Here is a 16,346-nt window from a genome sequence, read left to right on the forward strand (position 1 = left end):
AGAGCGGGAAAGTAAGTGTACAAAGATCGCATTTGAAATTTATCAAAAAGTTGTGTATACTTGTAAATACTTTATAGGAATTTAAAATGAGAACAAAACAGTTGTTTTCCCAAGAAAAGTCTGGGAAACAATGTGAAAAATTAAAAAAAAAGATTCTCATTAGTCTGGGACAGCAGACATTTGCCACAAGTCGGCAAGACTCTTGTTCCAACAGTCTCAGCTCATCAAAATGCTCATCCCTGGTATTCTGTATGCTTGTGACAAATACTCTGAGGAACCAGTGCTCTCTGCAAAATGATTTATTAGGACAGCTCAATGATGGATGGCTCCCCTGGGCAGATCCTCAAGGGATAAAAAGGTTGGGTCTGGACAGAAGGTGCAGAGGAAGCTATAGGAGGGTAGGAGCAAGGACATCGGCTTTCAAGGAGTCAGGAAACTGCCTAGGACTGGGCTGAGGACTCGGGGTGAACTGAGCCATGGACAGGAATGACCATTGGAACAAGGGAATAGGGGATGATTTATTGTTCACTGAAAGCTAGTGTAAGCAGAAGTTGGAGGGGGGTCACCATACTTCTAGGAGCTCCAGAGAACAATGACTGTGATGAGAGAGGAACTCATGAACAGCAAATAAACCCAGAAGAGCAGCGAGTCCAGAATATGGCAGAATGTCCTCCACAACTTTACCGTTGGCTGCCCCTGGTCCTGCTCTTCCAAAGGCACCCTTGATGATCCTGGGTCTCCATTTAGTCTGGCCTCGCTACAGCCTGGTACCCATGCTGCCATAACCACAGGCTCCATCAGCCCTATGGAGAAAATCATAGAATTTTAGTGTTTGTGTATGTGCACGTATATGTGTGTGTGTGTGTGTGTGTGTGAGTGTGTGTGTGTGTGTGTGTGAGTGTGTGTGTGTGTGTGTGTGTGTGTGTGTGAACCTCAGAAATCATTTAGTCCAAGCCCTGCCTGAAGAGCATCCCCAAGTAGTTTTCTACATGCTGTTGGAAGGCTTCCACAGAAAGGAACTCACTACCACCTGAGGAAATCTCTTACAATTTTGTACAGTCTATTGCTTTGGAATTTTTTTTCTTATATCAAGCTGAAATCTGCAAATTCCAGTCATTCTGCTTCTTCCTTCTAGAGTCAAACAGAACAATTCTGTTCCACCTTCTCCATGATGAGCCATCAAAAATTTGAGATGGGTATCATGTCCCCACTAAGTGAGAGATAGCATGATGTAGAAGACAGAGTACTGGACCCTGGATTCAAATCCTGCCTGTGACAATAATGTGAGAGAGAGAGAGAGAGAGAGAGAGAGAGAGAGAGAGAGAGAGAGAGAACTCTCTGAGCCTTACTTTCCTCATCTGTAAAATGAGAATGTTACCTGTAGTACCTACTTCCAAGGATTGTCTGTGAAGTTCAGATATGTTTTGCGAAATTTAAAGGGCCATGTAAATTCCAGTCACTTTTATTAATTGATCCTCCCAGAACCAGGATTTTGTGCCCCTTCACCACCCTGGTTGCATCTCTGAGCACTCTTGTGTTTATCAATGTTTTTCCTAACGTTGGGACCCAGAATTGACCAAAACATCCCTGATAAGCTTTGACTGGAATGAAGTCAGCTGGACAATCATCTCTTTTGTTTGCAATGCTATGCTTGAATTAATACAGCATCAGATGAGATCCACTTCTTGGACAATCTTGCCAAAGTGTTGATTCATATGAAACATGTGCTCACCTAAGACTTCCAGATCTTTTTTCATGTGATTTATTATCTTGCTGTGGCTCCCTAATCCTCTACTTGTTCATTTGATTTTTTTGAACCCAAGCCTAGGGCTTTACATTTAAACTTCTTTTGTTTACCTTTGTTTGAATGGGTTCATTGTTCTTAGTTTCCTGTCACCTGAGGACAGGGGCTCAGTCATGGGTTGGAAAGGATGTCATAATTAGAAACTGAGAAGTGGAACTATTTAGAGTGTGGTTGTATTGCTGTCAGTTACCAGGCACATGGATGAAGTTGGGGCCAGTGCCCCTGGTTTCTTTCTGGGATCTCTTGGCGCAGGTTGTTGCCCTGAGGTAGCACAATACCAGTGAATGGAGCCAGTGAGGCATGGGTGGGGGATGCGTAGTAACCAGATTAAGAAGGTAGGTGAGGAAGATAGCCTCCAGCAGACTGACCACCATCAGGGACAGGCACAGAGCAAAGTACACACCTGAGGGTCATATGGGGAGGGGGCTCAGTGAGGAAGGGCCAGAGTGACCTCCAACCTCCTCCTGTGACCTTTCCCCAATCCCAACCCCAATCCTATGATAATACCCTTTCCCAGCATCCCTTGCCCCTCAGACCCCCCCCCTACTTCTCCCCTTCCCTCTCTTCTTCCTTCCCACAGTGGAGGGAACCATACTGATGAGTGGGGTGCCACTGGGTGGCAATAAATCATTCATCATGAGCAGGAAGACAGTGTATCCCAGCAGCAAGGTCATCTTGAAGGGGGCTCGGTTGCCACTCTCAATTGGCAGGAAGAAGCTTAGAGCATCGATTGCTATCAGAAATCCACTGGGCAGCAGAAGATTTATGACATAGAGTCTGGGCCGTCGTCGGATAGTCACCTGGAAAAGGGGAGAGAGAAGGAGGAAACAGAGGAGGAAGGGTGTCTGAACTCAATGCAGGGAGCAGCTAGGGATAGCCTTCATCAAAACTTGGTAGTATAGAAAGATTCCTTCCTCTCTGACTAAGCTAGACCCTCTCATCTCAGATTTACCACCAAAGGTCTGCCTGGCACACAGCAGGTACTTAATAAGTCTTTATAGACTGACTGACTGACCTCTACCGTGGTGTGAAGCATATTTATCCTCTACTTTTGCCATTGCTTGCTTTTTGATCTTTCTCTCTCCAGCGTCGTCCTCACACAGACACCAGTGATAACCTTAAAGTCTAGATTGAGGGGGCAGAGCAAGATGGTGGAGTAGAAAGATGCACATACTCTAGCTCTGCCCCCATAGCCCACAAAATACCTGTAAAAAGGACTCTCAACAAATTCTAGAGTAGCAGAAGCCACAGAACAACAGAGTAAAAGAGGTTTCCAGCCAAAGGTAACCTGGAAGGCCAAGAGGAAAGGTCTATCTCACCAGTCACTGAGCAGAGCTGGTACTGGGAGGAACAGGACCTGGGGCAGAATTCTCAGCAGGGAGGGTCCCAGATCCCTCAACCCACAAGCAACAAAGAAAGCTCCAAAGGTCAGTGTGGGAGGGCTTTCCCAGCTGGGCGAGAGGGGATTGGGGTCCCCCAGCACTGACCCCAGGTGGTGGCAGAGGCAATGGCAGCAGCAACAGCAGGCAGCTAAGGTGGCTGTGGAAGCAGCCTGGGTCCATTGTCCAGGAAGTTCAGCTTAAAGCCTCTGGGGGAATTGAGCGGCTGATCTGAACCTCAGCCTTGAGCACATTACTAGGGGGAGGAGGAGCTCTAGGACCATCCTCTTGCCAAAGGATTCAGAAGTCAAGTAACTGGCTGGGAAAATGCCCCAAAAAGGGAATAAAAATAAAACCATAGAAAGTTACTTTCTTGGTGAACAGGTGTCTCCTTCCATCCTTTTGGATGAAGTAGAACAAGGCATACTGTCAGAGGAAGTTAAGGCTTCTGCCTCCAGTACCTCCAAAATGAATATGAAATGAGTTCAAGCCTTAGAAGAGCTTGAAAAGCAAGTCAGCAGCTTGCTAAAGGAGACCCCAAAAATGCTGAGGAAAATAACACCATTAAAAATAGGCCAACTCAATTGGAAAAAGAGGTCCCAAAAGCCAATGAGGAGAAGGAGGCTTTAAAAAGCAGAATTAACCAAATGGAAAAGAAGGTTCAAAAGCTCACTGAAGAAAATAGTTCTTTAAAAGAGAGTGGAGTTCAGGGAAGCTAATAACTATGAGATAAACCAAGAAGTTAAAAAACAAAACCAAAAGATAAAAAAAAATGGAAGATAATGTAAAGTCTAGATTGAAACATGCCCTGCATCTGCTTGGTCAACTGCAGTGACTCCGTAGTGCCTCGAGACTGAAACCCAAGCTCCCATCTGACCTCCACTCACTTCCTATTGACTTACTGCCCTTTCCTGGCTTTCCTCATTCCCTATTGTACCCAGACTGGGCTATCCGTTGTTCCTGGGTTATGCTATTCTATCTCCAGGATCTCTGCCTTTGTGCCAGCTGTCCTCCCCCTCCTCACATCTGCCTCATTGATATCCCCAGACTCCCTCAAGGCTCAGCACAAAGACCACTGCCTTCTCGGGAACTATCCTGAACCCACCCCCACCCCCCAGGTGCTAGTGCTGTCCTTTCAAACATTTCTATTTACTTGTTACATACTTTACTTACTTATGTAATCCCTATACCAGAAGCCTCCTCTACAGCAGCTTTAGAAACTACCATTTTCTGTTTAAGAAGCAAAGAGTTGTAGCTATAACTGACATTCTATGAGGGGCTTCTCCCTATGGAATCAAGAAAAGTTCAAGTTTTAACTTTGATCTTCAAGGAGGTTGTAGAAAATACGGTGAGGATGAACTTCTTTCCTTGTTAGAACTGTCTTAACTCTTAGGAAGAAACATTATAAAAAAAGATTTTATGGAGATTTAGTACAAAGGGAGATTCTGAAGAGTGAAGGCTGGAGAAAAGCTGAACAAGACACAAACAAAGAAGATGAAGACGCTGTTTGAAGTACTGGAGCCTTTACATGTAAAGAAGATGAGGGGGATTCTTGTAGAGACTTTGCTATCCTAACATATTAGATGGTGTGGGACTATGTTCTCAGAAGTGAAGTTATCTGCTGCTTCAGGGATGGTTTGAGATGACTCTAGCTCTGATCATTTGCACAGTTAAAATAATTATTATACAGTATTATATTACTATAAATAATTGTCTGTTTTTGTTTTATAATTGATAACATTATTAATAGGATAGGGATAGGAATTGAACCTGTGATGTTATTGACATAGGAAACTCCAAGATGATGAAACTCCCTCTAACAATCAATGTATTTGTACAGTTAAAATAATTACTCTAAATTATTATATGATTAAAAATAATGAACCATGTCTTTGTTTCATATTTAATTACATTATTAATAAGATAAGGATAGGAATTGGACCTGTGATTTTTTTTTGGCACAGGAAATTTCAAGATGAAGAAACTCCCCTCTAATCAATGCAGGATCATACCTTTTCTTCAGCTTAGAAGCTTAGAGATTTGCTGGACAGAACACTGAGAAGTTACATGACTTGCCTAGGATCATACAGCCACTACGTGTAGGAGGGAATACTAGAACCTGGGACTTCCTGGCTCCTAGGCCAGCCTTCTTCCCACTGTGACATGCTGCCTGTTGGCATTACAGAATCTGCTATTTAGAGAGATATGAAAAACACTATTAGGAAAGGTTTCTCCAGTTGATTTTATGAACTGGGGTAGGGATTTTAAGCTCATTTCATTGAGAGATATGCTGAAGTTTTATTAATTAATCCCCGGATTACCCTACATCTCAGGATGATAAAATTAAATATGGGAGTAAGCCCTTCAGGACTTCATGTGCCAACTTCTTGAATTGAACCTCTAACCTACAGTAATGTGCCCATAGGGAGAACTCTTATAGCTTACTTAGGTAATGTACATTTTCACTGTTGGCTTCTGGTGACAACTCCTAACTTTGTTGTCTAACCCAACAATTATTCTGGACTTTACTAGTAAGGAAGGAAGGAAGACTGTGCTTTGCCCCACAGCATTTAGTGCACTTAGGATAACACGGTCTCTTAACAACAATCCTCCTCATCCTCTTCACAAGATAAAAATTACAATTCTTTCAAAAACAAAGGGCATTTTCATCTTCAGGCTTTGTGTCTTCTCCAGATTTTCTCCTGCCATTCCAGGAAAACAACTTTTTCAGGTGTCTGGGGGCAGACAAGACTTTTTATTGCTCATCTAATCTGGTGATAATTTTCTAGTTTTATAGATTTAGAAAGGATTTCAAAAGCCATTGAGTCATTTTACAGATGAAGAAATTGAGACCACAGGGCTTAAGTGACTCACCTCAGCTTATATAGGAAGAAAGCCTGGATTTGAACCCAGGACCTGTGACTTGGGGCATCTAGATGGCCAACTCCATTCTTGACATTTGTGGTGCTTTTAGGCCCTTCCCTACACTTTCTGTCCATCTGACAGTTCTCTTCCAGTACATATGGAAAGGAGAGCATGCTTAATCACAGGACCTGCCAAGAGGGACTCCAGCCCACTACTGGGTGCCTCTTGAATGAGTCACAATGGCATTGCTTGGGGAGAAAGATAAAAACAAGGATATATGAACTCACATAGAACATGATCTGGTCGTAAAGACTGGAACCCACTGCCAACTTTGGGGTTGCTTTGTTGATGCCCAGGAGTTCCCACTCCCCTTGAGTCCGAATGATATTACGTGAATTGTCCGCAATCTCCCACACTTCCCTTTCCATGCCCAGCAACAGGTTATCCACTGCAGAGGAGACCCAACTGAGTCAGCAGAGTTGATCCTCATTGGACAATGAGGAGTGCTTTCAAATGCCTTTTTCTACATAGCACACGCTCTTTGCCCCTGAAAGTGCCATTCTCTATGGCATATCAGTATGTATTTGGGAGTCAGCAGAGTCCCCTGTGCTTCACTGTGAAGTCTCCAGAGGACAAACAGGGATGCACAGATACTGGCTCCCACTCTGCAATTTTGTTTCCAGAACTACTCCTGGCTCACCCACCTACTTGCACCATTTCGAGTCTTCTTCCTCTTTTCTAATTTCCACAACTCCCCTGTAGCTTTCAACATCATCTCTCCAGACCTTTTTCCGGGTCTTTACTATTCCTTATGATTTGGAGAGGGTCAACCGAAAGTAAAAATAATAATAATTAATGATCATAACTAACATATATAGCTATGTTTAAGGTTTTCAAAGCTCTTCACATACACATACACACCATCTCATTAGATTTGACCAGTCAGTCAACAAATATTTATTAAATCTTATTATATACCAAAGACTATGCTAAGCCCTAAAGCGCTTATGGAAATTCCATTACACTTACCTGTATACAGGAAAGAGCTGAAGGTTAGGGTGCAGTTCTGTAGGTCAAAGGGGAAGTAGAAGATGTCCAGGTTACAGATGCTTGTCACCTTCATGGGTTTATCATATCGGATCCGGCCATTGCTTCGCACATATGCAGAGAGACTGGGTGGAGTCTGGTCCACATCCATGCTGCATAGGAGAGGTGTGGGAGGTGGGGCCACAGATCCTAGAGCTAGAGCTGTATGGGACCTCAGAGGCTAACTAGCCCAACCCCCTTCTTTTACAGATGAGGAAACCGAGACTCAGAGGGGAAGTAACTGAGGATCATATCTCTATAACTGGAAGGAACCTCAGAGACTATCTAGTCCTACCCCTTCAACTTTACAGATGAGGAAACTGAGGCTCAGGAAGATGAAGTGACTTGTTCCAAGCATCGGAGGTGACATTTGAACCCAAGTCCTCTGACTCAAAGCCACCGTTCTTCCTATCACTCTGTATACTTCCCTTCTAGTTCCTTCTCCCTTTCTACTTTTGCCAAGACATCATCTCTGGCCATTCTGTGCTCCTCAGTTCTCCCCCACTCCCCAACCTCTCTTCCATCCCACTATCCTAGGCCTGGAAGGCTACCCCCTGTCAGTGTGTTCTCTTCAGGACACTGTCCTTCCCTGGGGCGGGGAGGGTCCCCTTCTCTTCTTGGCCTAATACCCACAACTCTATGATGAAGATGTCGGGGAGCCAGAGGTTCTTGGCAGCCACGCTGATCTTTTTTAGGCCTCCACACTCTTCTGGATTCCAGCTAATGAATGCATTGTCCCAAATCTAAAGTCCAGAGCAGTGGAGGATGGGTAAAGATGACCAGTTATATGCAATAATAATTCTCAACATTCATTTCTAATACTTTGAATTCTAACTTCTCTCCCTTCCTCCCTCCCCATCCATCCCCACTGAGAAGGCAAGCAATTCAGTACAGGCTATATATGTGTTGTTTTGCTGAAGACTTCCATAATAGTCATGTGGTGTAAGACTAACTATATTTCCTTCCATCCTACCCTGTCCCCTCCTTTATTCTATTCTCTCATTTGACCTTGTCCCTTCCCAAAAGTGTTTATTCCAGTTACTCCCTTTCCCCATTTGCCCTTCCTTCTATCATCCCCCCCACCCCACTTGTCCCCTTCTTCCCTACTTTCCTGTAGTGTAAAATAGATTTTCATACCAAATTGAGTGAGCATGTTATTCCCTCTTTAAGTCATACATCATGTCCTCTTAACCCCTGATCTCAGGTTCCATCTGTCTCCTTAGTGGCTTCAATTCCAGGGAGACCTTGAGTTGGGTTTCTAGTGCCCTCAAGGTGAGAACCTCTACTCACCTCCTGCCTTTGGGCCCCTTGGTCTTGACCACCCACCCTCTCTGGGCCTTTCTTCCATCTCTGCCTTCTTGACTGGTTGGCTGCCCAAGAAACTTTGTTTGCCCAATCAACAAACCTTGATCAAGCCCACATTCAGTACCAGGTACCATGCTAAGCACAAAGCAAAAACAGAAGCCATCCCTGCCCCCAGAGAACTGATAGGGGAGACAAACTGGACAGAGAGAAGTCTGGCTAAGTACAGACAACTGACTCAGTGTGGAGTGGCCTTGTCTAATTCCCTGGGCCCCACCAGCCATAGGAAATGTGATCCAAGGAGCAGAAGAAGCAGAACTCAGTGGGAGCATTGGTCTTACCATATTCACCCAGAGAAAGGACGTCAGGAGCTGAATCTGGGCATCCTAAGGAAGAGGTTCCCATGAAGCTTGAGTAGCCCAGGCTGACCAGCCCCACACCAGCCTCCTTTCCTGCTCTTAAGTTCCCGGGCTATCTATCCCATGTGACAAATATATCTTTCAGCCATAAGGAAGGGAACAAAGATGAGTCCAAGTGGGTAAGTAAGCCAAAGAGATGAGGGTAGGTTTTGGGGCAGAGGTAAAAATAATAATGCTTGGCATATCTGTAATGTCTGAAGGTTTGAAAAGTATTTTATGTATGATATTCTCTGCAAAGTGTTTCACCCTTTTGACAGGTGGGAAAACTGGGGCCAGAGAGGCCTACATAAGAGTGCTTCACTCATGTGTATATCTTAACAATTCCCATTTTACAGGTGAGGAAACTGAGTCTCAGAGATTTCAAGGGACTTGCTGATTGTCATAGAGCTAGTAAGTGTCAGTGGCAGGATTTGAATTCAGCTGTCAGCTCACTCCAAGCCCAGTGTTTTATCTGCTGCCCCATGGAAACCATTGGGTCTAGGTTGCTGGTGGTAAATTCCTGATGGAATCCAACTTGGGAGAAATTGAATTCATTGCAGAAAGATCATCTTTGAGTAGACCTACATGGGAAAGTGACTTTTCCACCACCACACAGGTAACAGGAGGTCCAGGAAACTGGAACCAGTCCTTTGACATCAAAGCCAACACTCATTCTGTTATTCTCCCTCTGTATTTGGGGCCCAGGGAGGTATGGCAGGGGTCAGGACTCACCACATCCAGAATGGCAGACAGGGTGAAGGAGATGTTGACCTGGGTGGGAACGCTGTTGTTGATAACAGGACGGAAGGCTTTTCTATCGAACACTGACTTGAAGGCAGCAGGATCCACCCCATATAGGTCAAAGCCTGTGCAGTTGATGGTGTAGGCATCACTGCTCCCAATGTAGGATGGGGAACCTGGAAGACAGAGAATGCCATTCCTATAGTTTCCTACATGAGATGGAGGCAGGCCCTGGGTTATGGTGACCCAGGGTTATGGTGACCTTTTCAGAGGGAATACTGAAAGGACATATTGGGGGACCTGTATAAACTCTCCCCAATCTCCAGGTGACCCCTGATTCACAATGACCAGATTCTCAGTGCCATCAGACAATGGCATAAGAGACTCTCTCATAGGCAAATGGAGGAAGCTGTTGTGGTCAGTTCTCAGACCTCACTTCCTGTAGGGTTCCTGCCACTAATGCAAAACCTACCTGAAAAGTCAGCCCTGGGCCAGTGACGATCCCTTAGCTGTCCCACCCTCAACCTTCCCAGCCTTGCAGGCCATCTCTAGGATGTTCTGTCTTGCCACAGACCTTCCATCCAGGTCAAGGAGGAATTGGCCTTCATTTCCCCTCACTATACAGGTCTATCATCTTGTACAGCAATGCAAAGAAACAAGGATGAGAATACCTGGGCAGCTAAAGCACCTAGATACTATTACTGTTGTTGTTACAATTCAGGGTATTATTTGTTATTTGTTATTGAGGATGTTACCTGTGCTCCCACTTAGCTCCCATCTCAGAAGGAGAAGGGGCCTCAAAGGCCATCCTTTTGGACATTACTGAAGGAGAAATTGCTTGACAGTTTTTGCTTTTTTAGATCAGGCTTGTGTCTTCATTTGGAACTGAGAACCCTTCCTACTGGTACAGAGCAGTTGCTTGAGGGATAGAAAGGTGAAGTGATTTGCCCATGGTCACATGATTAGAAAATGTCTGAAGTGACATTCAAACCTGTGTCTTCCTCATTCCAAGTCTAGAGCAATATATCCTACTCCATGTGGTGTCATGGATAGAGAACCAGCCTCAGAATCATGGAGACCTGGGTTCTAATCCTCTCTCTAATACACACTGGATGTGTGACCCTGGGCAAGTCACTTCACCTCTACCTGCCTTCATTTCCTACTTTGTGAAAAGAGAGAGCTTAACTTTTGGCCTCTATGGTCCCTCTTGGCTCTAGACCCAGAATAATGATAATAACCAGCATTTTCATAGCATTTGAAGCTCTGCAAACTGCTTTACAAATATGATCGATCTCATTTGATCCTCACAATAACTTGTGAGGTAAGTGCTGTTATTGTCCCCATTTTACAGATGGGGAAAGGAGGCAGTCAGAGGTTATTAAGTGACTTGCCCAGGGTGACACAGCTCTGTCTGAGAATGGATTTGAACTCAGGTCCTCTTGGCCCCAGGACCAGCACTCTAGGCACTGTGCCACTTTATCTTGGTTAACAAATGACTATCTTGCTTATATCCAAAGACCCACTTTACTTGGGCAGGGCCCCCTTCCTTTGAAGTTGCCCATTCCACTGCAGAAGAGCTCTGATTATTAGGATTTTTTCACCTGCTGATAAGTGTAAATTTTCTGCTTTGCCCTCCTTAGTCATTTCCTCCAATTTCTAATCTCTGGGACCAAAGAAAACAAATCTAATCCCCCTTCCATATGATAGCCTTTTCAAATACTAGAGCCCAGCCAGCATGTCCTTCCTTAAATCTTCAGAGAATTGTAGAATAAGACTTGGAAAAGTAGTCATACAATCCAACTCCCTCATTTTACAGATGAGAAAACTGAGTCCCAGAGAAGAGGTAAATTTGCTCAAGGGGTAGTTAGGTGACACAATGGGTAGAGGGGCAGGCCTGGAGTCAAGAAGACCTGAGTTCAAATCCAACCTCAGACACTTACCAGCTATGTAATCCTGAGGAATTCACTTCACCCTGTTTGTTTCAGTTTCCTGATCTGTAAGATGAGCTGGATAAGGAAATGGCCAACTCCTCCAGTATCTTTGCCAGGAAAACCCAAGAAAATGGGACTGAAGAATGACTCAACAAAAATTTGCTCAGGATGGGCACAGTTGGCATTTGAACCCAGCTCTGCTAACTCCAGACCCAGCATTCTTTATCCTTCAAGTTAATTCTCTACTTCCTTTAACTGTCCCTTGAATGGCATGGTCTCCAGGCCCTTCTCTTATCCTGCTGCCCTCCTCAGACTGCATTGTCATGGCTTTGCTCTTTGTAAAATGATCCCGACACTTGTGGAGGTGAGCTAGCCAAACTGTCACCTCCCATGTTCTGGACTCCAAGCCCCTCTTCATGTAGCCTTGGCATGCATTAGCTTTCTGCCATTTGTGACATGCTATTGACGCATGTTGCTCCTATATCCCAAGAGATGCCCCTGGCTCTTCTTCACATGAATTGTTTTCTTGCTGCAGCTCCCATGTTCTACACTGTGAAGTTGGTATTTTGAGTCCAGGAGTCGTATTTGATATTTATCCCAATTAAATGGGTTTTTTTTCTAATTACTTTCTAATTAACTTTTTCTAATTTCTAATCTTCTAACCTATCATGATTTTGGGAGCCCAGTTGTATTATCTAACATAGCTGTCCCTTCTAGTGCCATTTTATGTATGAATTTAATGAGTATATTATCTAGTCTTTCATGCAGTCATCTCTAAAGGTAGTGAAGAGAGAAAGCACCAAAGGAAAAGCTTTACTCCATAGGGTTCCCAGACTCATTTTCCCAAGGATCCATGGAAGTCACCATCACCAACAACTGGGGCCCTTGAGTCATCGGCATCAACATCTGGAGTCCTCACTGACAAATTATTCTATGTCCAACTCAATGAACCCCATTAAGTGCCTACTCTTGCCAGGCACCGTGTTGGGTACTGGACTTATGGACATAAAATGAAACAATCCCTGCCTTCAAGGTGTTTACATTCTACTATGTAGATGGATCCCATTAGATACATTACAGATCTACCCTCTTCTTGGACCAGAGGCAGAATACCTTGGTGGGGTGGGGTGGGGAGGTGACTTCTAGTGGTGTCTGTTACCATTTCTCATTTAATATTATCTTTAACCCTCCTCCTGCTGCATCCATCTCTCCCCTTGTAATATAAATGGCAAAAACAAAAAACAAAAAAAAACAAGCAATGAACACAATGGGATTCTAGTCCCTTTTAGAACCAGGAAGACCCGGTTTGGGGACTCAAGTTTCCTACTTGTTAACTGTGTGATCTTAGCCATCATTTGCTATAATTCCCCATATCTCAGTTTTGTCATATGTAAAGTGAGGACAATGAGACTAGCCAGTAGTCACGCAAGGTTATTCTGAGTAAAGTACAAAGTGCTTGGGGGTAGAGATAGGATTGGGCTTGTAATTTCCTCAGTAAAGAAACTCCCAGGGGAGGAAACTCCCTCTACCCATGCAGATAGACACCTGCTCTGCAAGTTTTGCTCTATGAGGAGTTGCTGAGGACACTAAGAGATTGTGACTGGCCCAGGGTCACAGAGTTAGTTCCAAGGTCTGAGGGTGGCTCTCTGTTCTTTATGCCATACTGCCTTTCATCAAATGCATACTAAATATGATAAATACATTTGGAAATAATAATAATAAATGTATAAATCAACATATTTGTAACAGCCCTCTTTGAAGGAGCCAAGAGCTGGAAACACAGTAGATACTCCTTGATCAGGCAATGGTGAAACATGTGGCACAGGAATGGAAAGAAATGTTACTGTGCAAGAAAACATGACTATGACAGATACAAAGAAGTATGGAAAAAGCTGTGTGAAGTGATACAGAGTAAAATACACAGAATCTAGAAAATAAATATTTCCAAAGACTATAACAATCTAAATAGAAGAAATAACCACAACAAATCAATTGAAACGTAATGCTGCATGATTATAATGACCTACCTCGGTCGCAAAGAAGAGATACGGGAAGGCCCCTCATTTCCCCATAGACTTCTTTGCGTAGGTGGGGAGCTATGGGTGTGGAGTGCTGCATATATTGTCATACTTTTGGGGGGAGTATTGATTAATATTGCTGATTCCTTTTTATCCTTTATTATAAAGAATAGCTCTCTGGGAGAGCAGAGAGGAATGGGTTGTTCTGTTGCTCAGTCATTTTTAGTTGTGGGTTTTCTTGGCAAAGATACTGGAGTGATTGGCCATTTCCTTCTCCAGCTCATTTTACAGATGAAGAACGGAGGCAAACAGGGTTAAGTGACTTGCCCAGGGTCACACAGCTAGCAAGTGTCTAAGTTCAGATATGAACTCAGGAAGATGAGTCTTCCTGACTGCACCTGGTGCTCTATCCACTGGGTCACCTAGCTGCCCCCCAGGGGGATGGTTACATTTGGAAATATAGATGATGTGAAAACAAAATATAGCAATAAAATTAAAAATACATATGTCTCAGTATCACTTAACCCACACCACTTGTCTCCAGAGGTGGGGAGATGGCATTAGTTTTAATGTCAGTGGGCACCTAGATACTGTAGGTATAGGTGTTTTACCTGGAATGAAAGAGAATTAGAGAGGTGGGCAGCAGAGGTGACATGGCAAAATAGAAGCAGAAGTAGGCAGTCAGGAAGGGTCAAGGCCTAGCATAGTTGAGTTTCCATCTGGGACAGAAGCAAAGTCAAGAGATAGGTATGATGGGGAAAAAAAATAAAATGAAGGGTGCTTCTGGGAAGCCAGCTATGTTCTATCCCCTGCCCCTGCTCCTGTCTTACCTTGAAGTAGAACATAGAGTATCAGGCAGAGGAGAAATCCCTTCCTATAATGCTGCCTCTCTTCCATCCTTCCCTTCTCAGAGTTGCTCTGGGGACTTGCCGGGGGCAGGGGCCAGCAGAAATAAAGGACTAAAAGCCACACCTCAAGTCCTGACTTTGAATACTATTGGTGTCAGGTCACACTTGCCTCCTCATTGGCAAGTAAACTTGGTGGCTTGAGAGTGTCACCAGAAGAATGCCTCACCCTGGGTCTGCAACTCAGAGGCCAATAGGAAGCTGGCAGAGGCAGAAAGCAGCTTGGCTGAGGGTTATATGGTTATCAGATCATGGTCAACAGATGGTACAATGAATACGACACTGAGCCTGGAGTCAGGAAGATCTGAGTTCAAGTCCATCCCCCAGTTTGTTTGCATCAGTTTCCTGTACCATAAAATGGGGATAGTAATAGCACCTACCTTAAAAGGTTGCTGTGAGGACCAAATGAAGTGTTTGTAAAAGGTGCTTATCACAGTGACTAGAACGTAGTAGGTCCTATACACATATGTATTCCTTTCCCCCTTCCTCCAAATAATGGTCTCCATGTACTTGACAGTCACATATAAAGTGTGGCTATAAAGTCAGGAAAGTCTGGAATCTTCGGGTAGGATTTGAGCTCAGAGTCCAGTTAGTTTAACTTCCTACCTGACTAGGAATCCACTTTGCAGTTGCCTGGCAAGTCACTCTATACATTGTTTTGTGAACTGAACTGCTCATAATCTTTCATCAACCCCTTTTGTCACATTCTACAAATGAGTTTTACATTCCCAACCCATTTTGTCCTTGGCAAAGAGATCAAGTACTTCTTGATGGCTGGTTTGTTTTCTGGGATCTTTTGACATCCTTATTGTGATGATTGCTTTGTATCAGTTATAACACACAGGAATAGTTTTGTGTATTTTTTTCTTTGTCCATTTCCCATTTTTTTTGGTAACAGTAGATGTTTTTGGAATAGGTCAGGTAAGAACTGCTATAATTCTACTCAATGTCTTCTCATGCTTATCCTTTCTTTTAATTTGCTATTAATTTTTAAATTATGCTCTACAAAAACAACCACCATGTTGGTATCTGATATTTCCTGTCTGATAAGATGTAATCAATCATTTGGGGGAAGGGGTGATGAGGGTCAGTATTCATCCTATCCAATGTCTTCTGACTCTCTTCAAGAAGAAAGTGAGAGGCTTCTGAGTTTCACTCTGAGCTTACAAATCATAAACCCCTTGAGGCCATTTCTTAATTTTCAACCATATTTTCTAACATTTTTTTCATCATCTTCTCTTTGCACCAAAGTCACTGAGTATAAATAGGGATGTTGATTTGGTTTAGAAGATAGTGCCAAACTCTTGATGGACTTTCTCAGCCTCTTCATCTTCTGCAACACATGTTGGCACAAAAGCTGCTTTTGTCTTCCTGATAGTCTAATGATGTGCTTTGCTAATGATGTACTTTGTAGGGCAAGATGGAAGGCCAAGTGTTCCATGAAAGGATAATTTTTGTTCCTTTCAGCCTCATGGTGAAGCCAACTGCCAACTCCTTTATTTGATTTTCCAAAGAGGACCTTCGGCCCATCCTTCCCTACGTCTGCAATGTCCTTATGTTTTTTGGATTCTATGATATTGTGAATATCAATGTTACTATGGTTCAGTTTCTCCAGTACGATTCAATTCCAGGGTAATGGGATCAGGATCTTACACTGAGATAACCAGTCATTTAGTTACTAATTCTAGATGATCTAAAAGCTGTATGATTCTTATCACCCTCTGTGAATGATAATACATAACTTCAGTCAGTCAATAATTAAACATTTATTAAGATCCTACTGTGTTCCAGGAACTGGGCTAAGTATAACTTAATATGGGTATTGATACTTGTCATTTATAAAACATTTTCACAAATATGATTTCCTAATCTCAACAACCTCATGAGGTAGGCAAGGCAAGTATTATGACCCCCATA

The 16,346-nt window shown here is 43.5% G+C and overlaps 1 protein-coding gene across 1 annotated transcript; it reads right to left on the reverse strand.

Moving 5' to 3' along the window:
• Window positions 1-284: 284 nt before the first annotated feature.
• On the reverse strand, window positions 285-10,121 carry LOC140522630 (5-hydroxytryptamine receptor 3C-like). Its single transcript, XM_072637979.1, has 9 exons — window positions 10,094-10,121; window positions 9,567-9,751; window positions 8,778-8,822; window positions 7,768-7,877; window positions 7,078-7,247; window positions 6,336-6,496; window positions 2,400-2,604; window positions 1,995-2,207; window positions 285-803 (listed from the first exon to the last, which is right to left on the reverse strand). The coding sequence occupies exons 1-9, from the start codon at window positions 10,119-10,121 to the stop codon at window positions 574-576; spliced, it is 1,347 nt and encodes a 448-aa protein (XP_072494080.1). The 3' UTR covers window positions 285-573.
• Window positions 10,122-16,346: the final 6,225 nt, after the last annotated feature.

The sequence above is a fragment of the Notamacropus eugenii genome, chromosome 2 (assembly GCF_028372415.1).
Source record: "Notamacropus eugenii isolate mMacEug1 chromosome 2, mMacEug1.pri_v2, whole genome shotgun sequence".
NCBI lineage: Eukaryota > Metazoa > Chordata > Mammalia > Diprotodontia > Macropodidae > Notamacropus > Notamacropus eugenii.

Bases quoted from the DNA above. Each gene is read 5' to 3' on its own strand.
- LOC140522630 (XM_072637979.1), bottom strand. From the start codon at position 10,121: ATGGCCTGCAAGGCTGGGAAGGTTGAGG. The intron at 6,497-7,077 runs GTAAGTGTAATG...TCTCCTCTGCAG, and splicing joins CAGCTCTTTCCTGTATACAG to TGGATAACCTGTTGCTGGGC. The intron at 804-1,994 runs GTAACTGACAGC...TTTTCTCCATAG, and splicing joins CAACTTCATCCATGTGCCTG to GGCTGATGGAGCCTGTGGTT.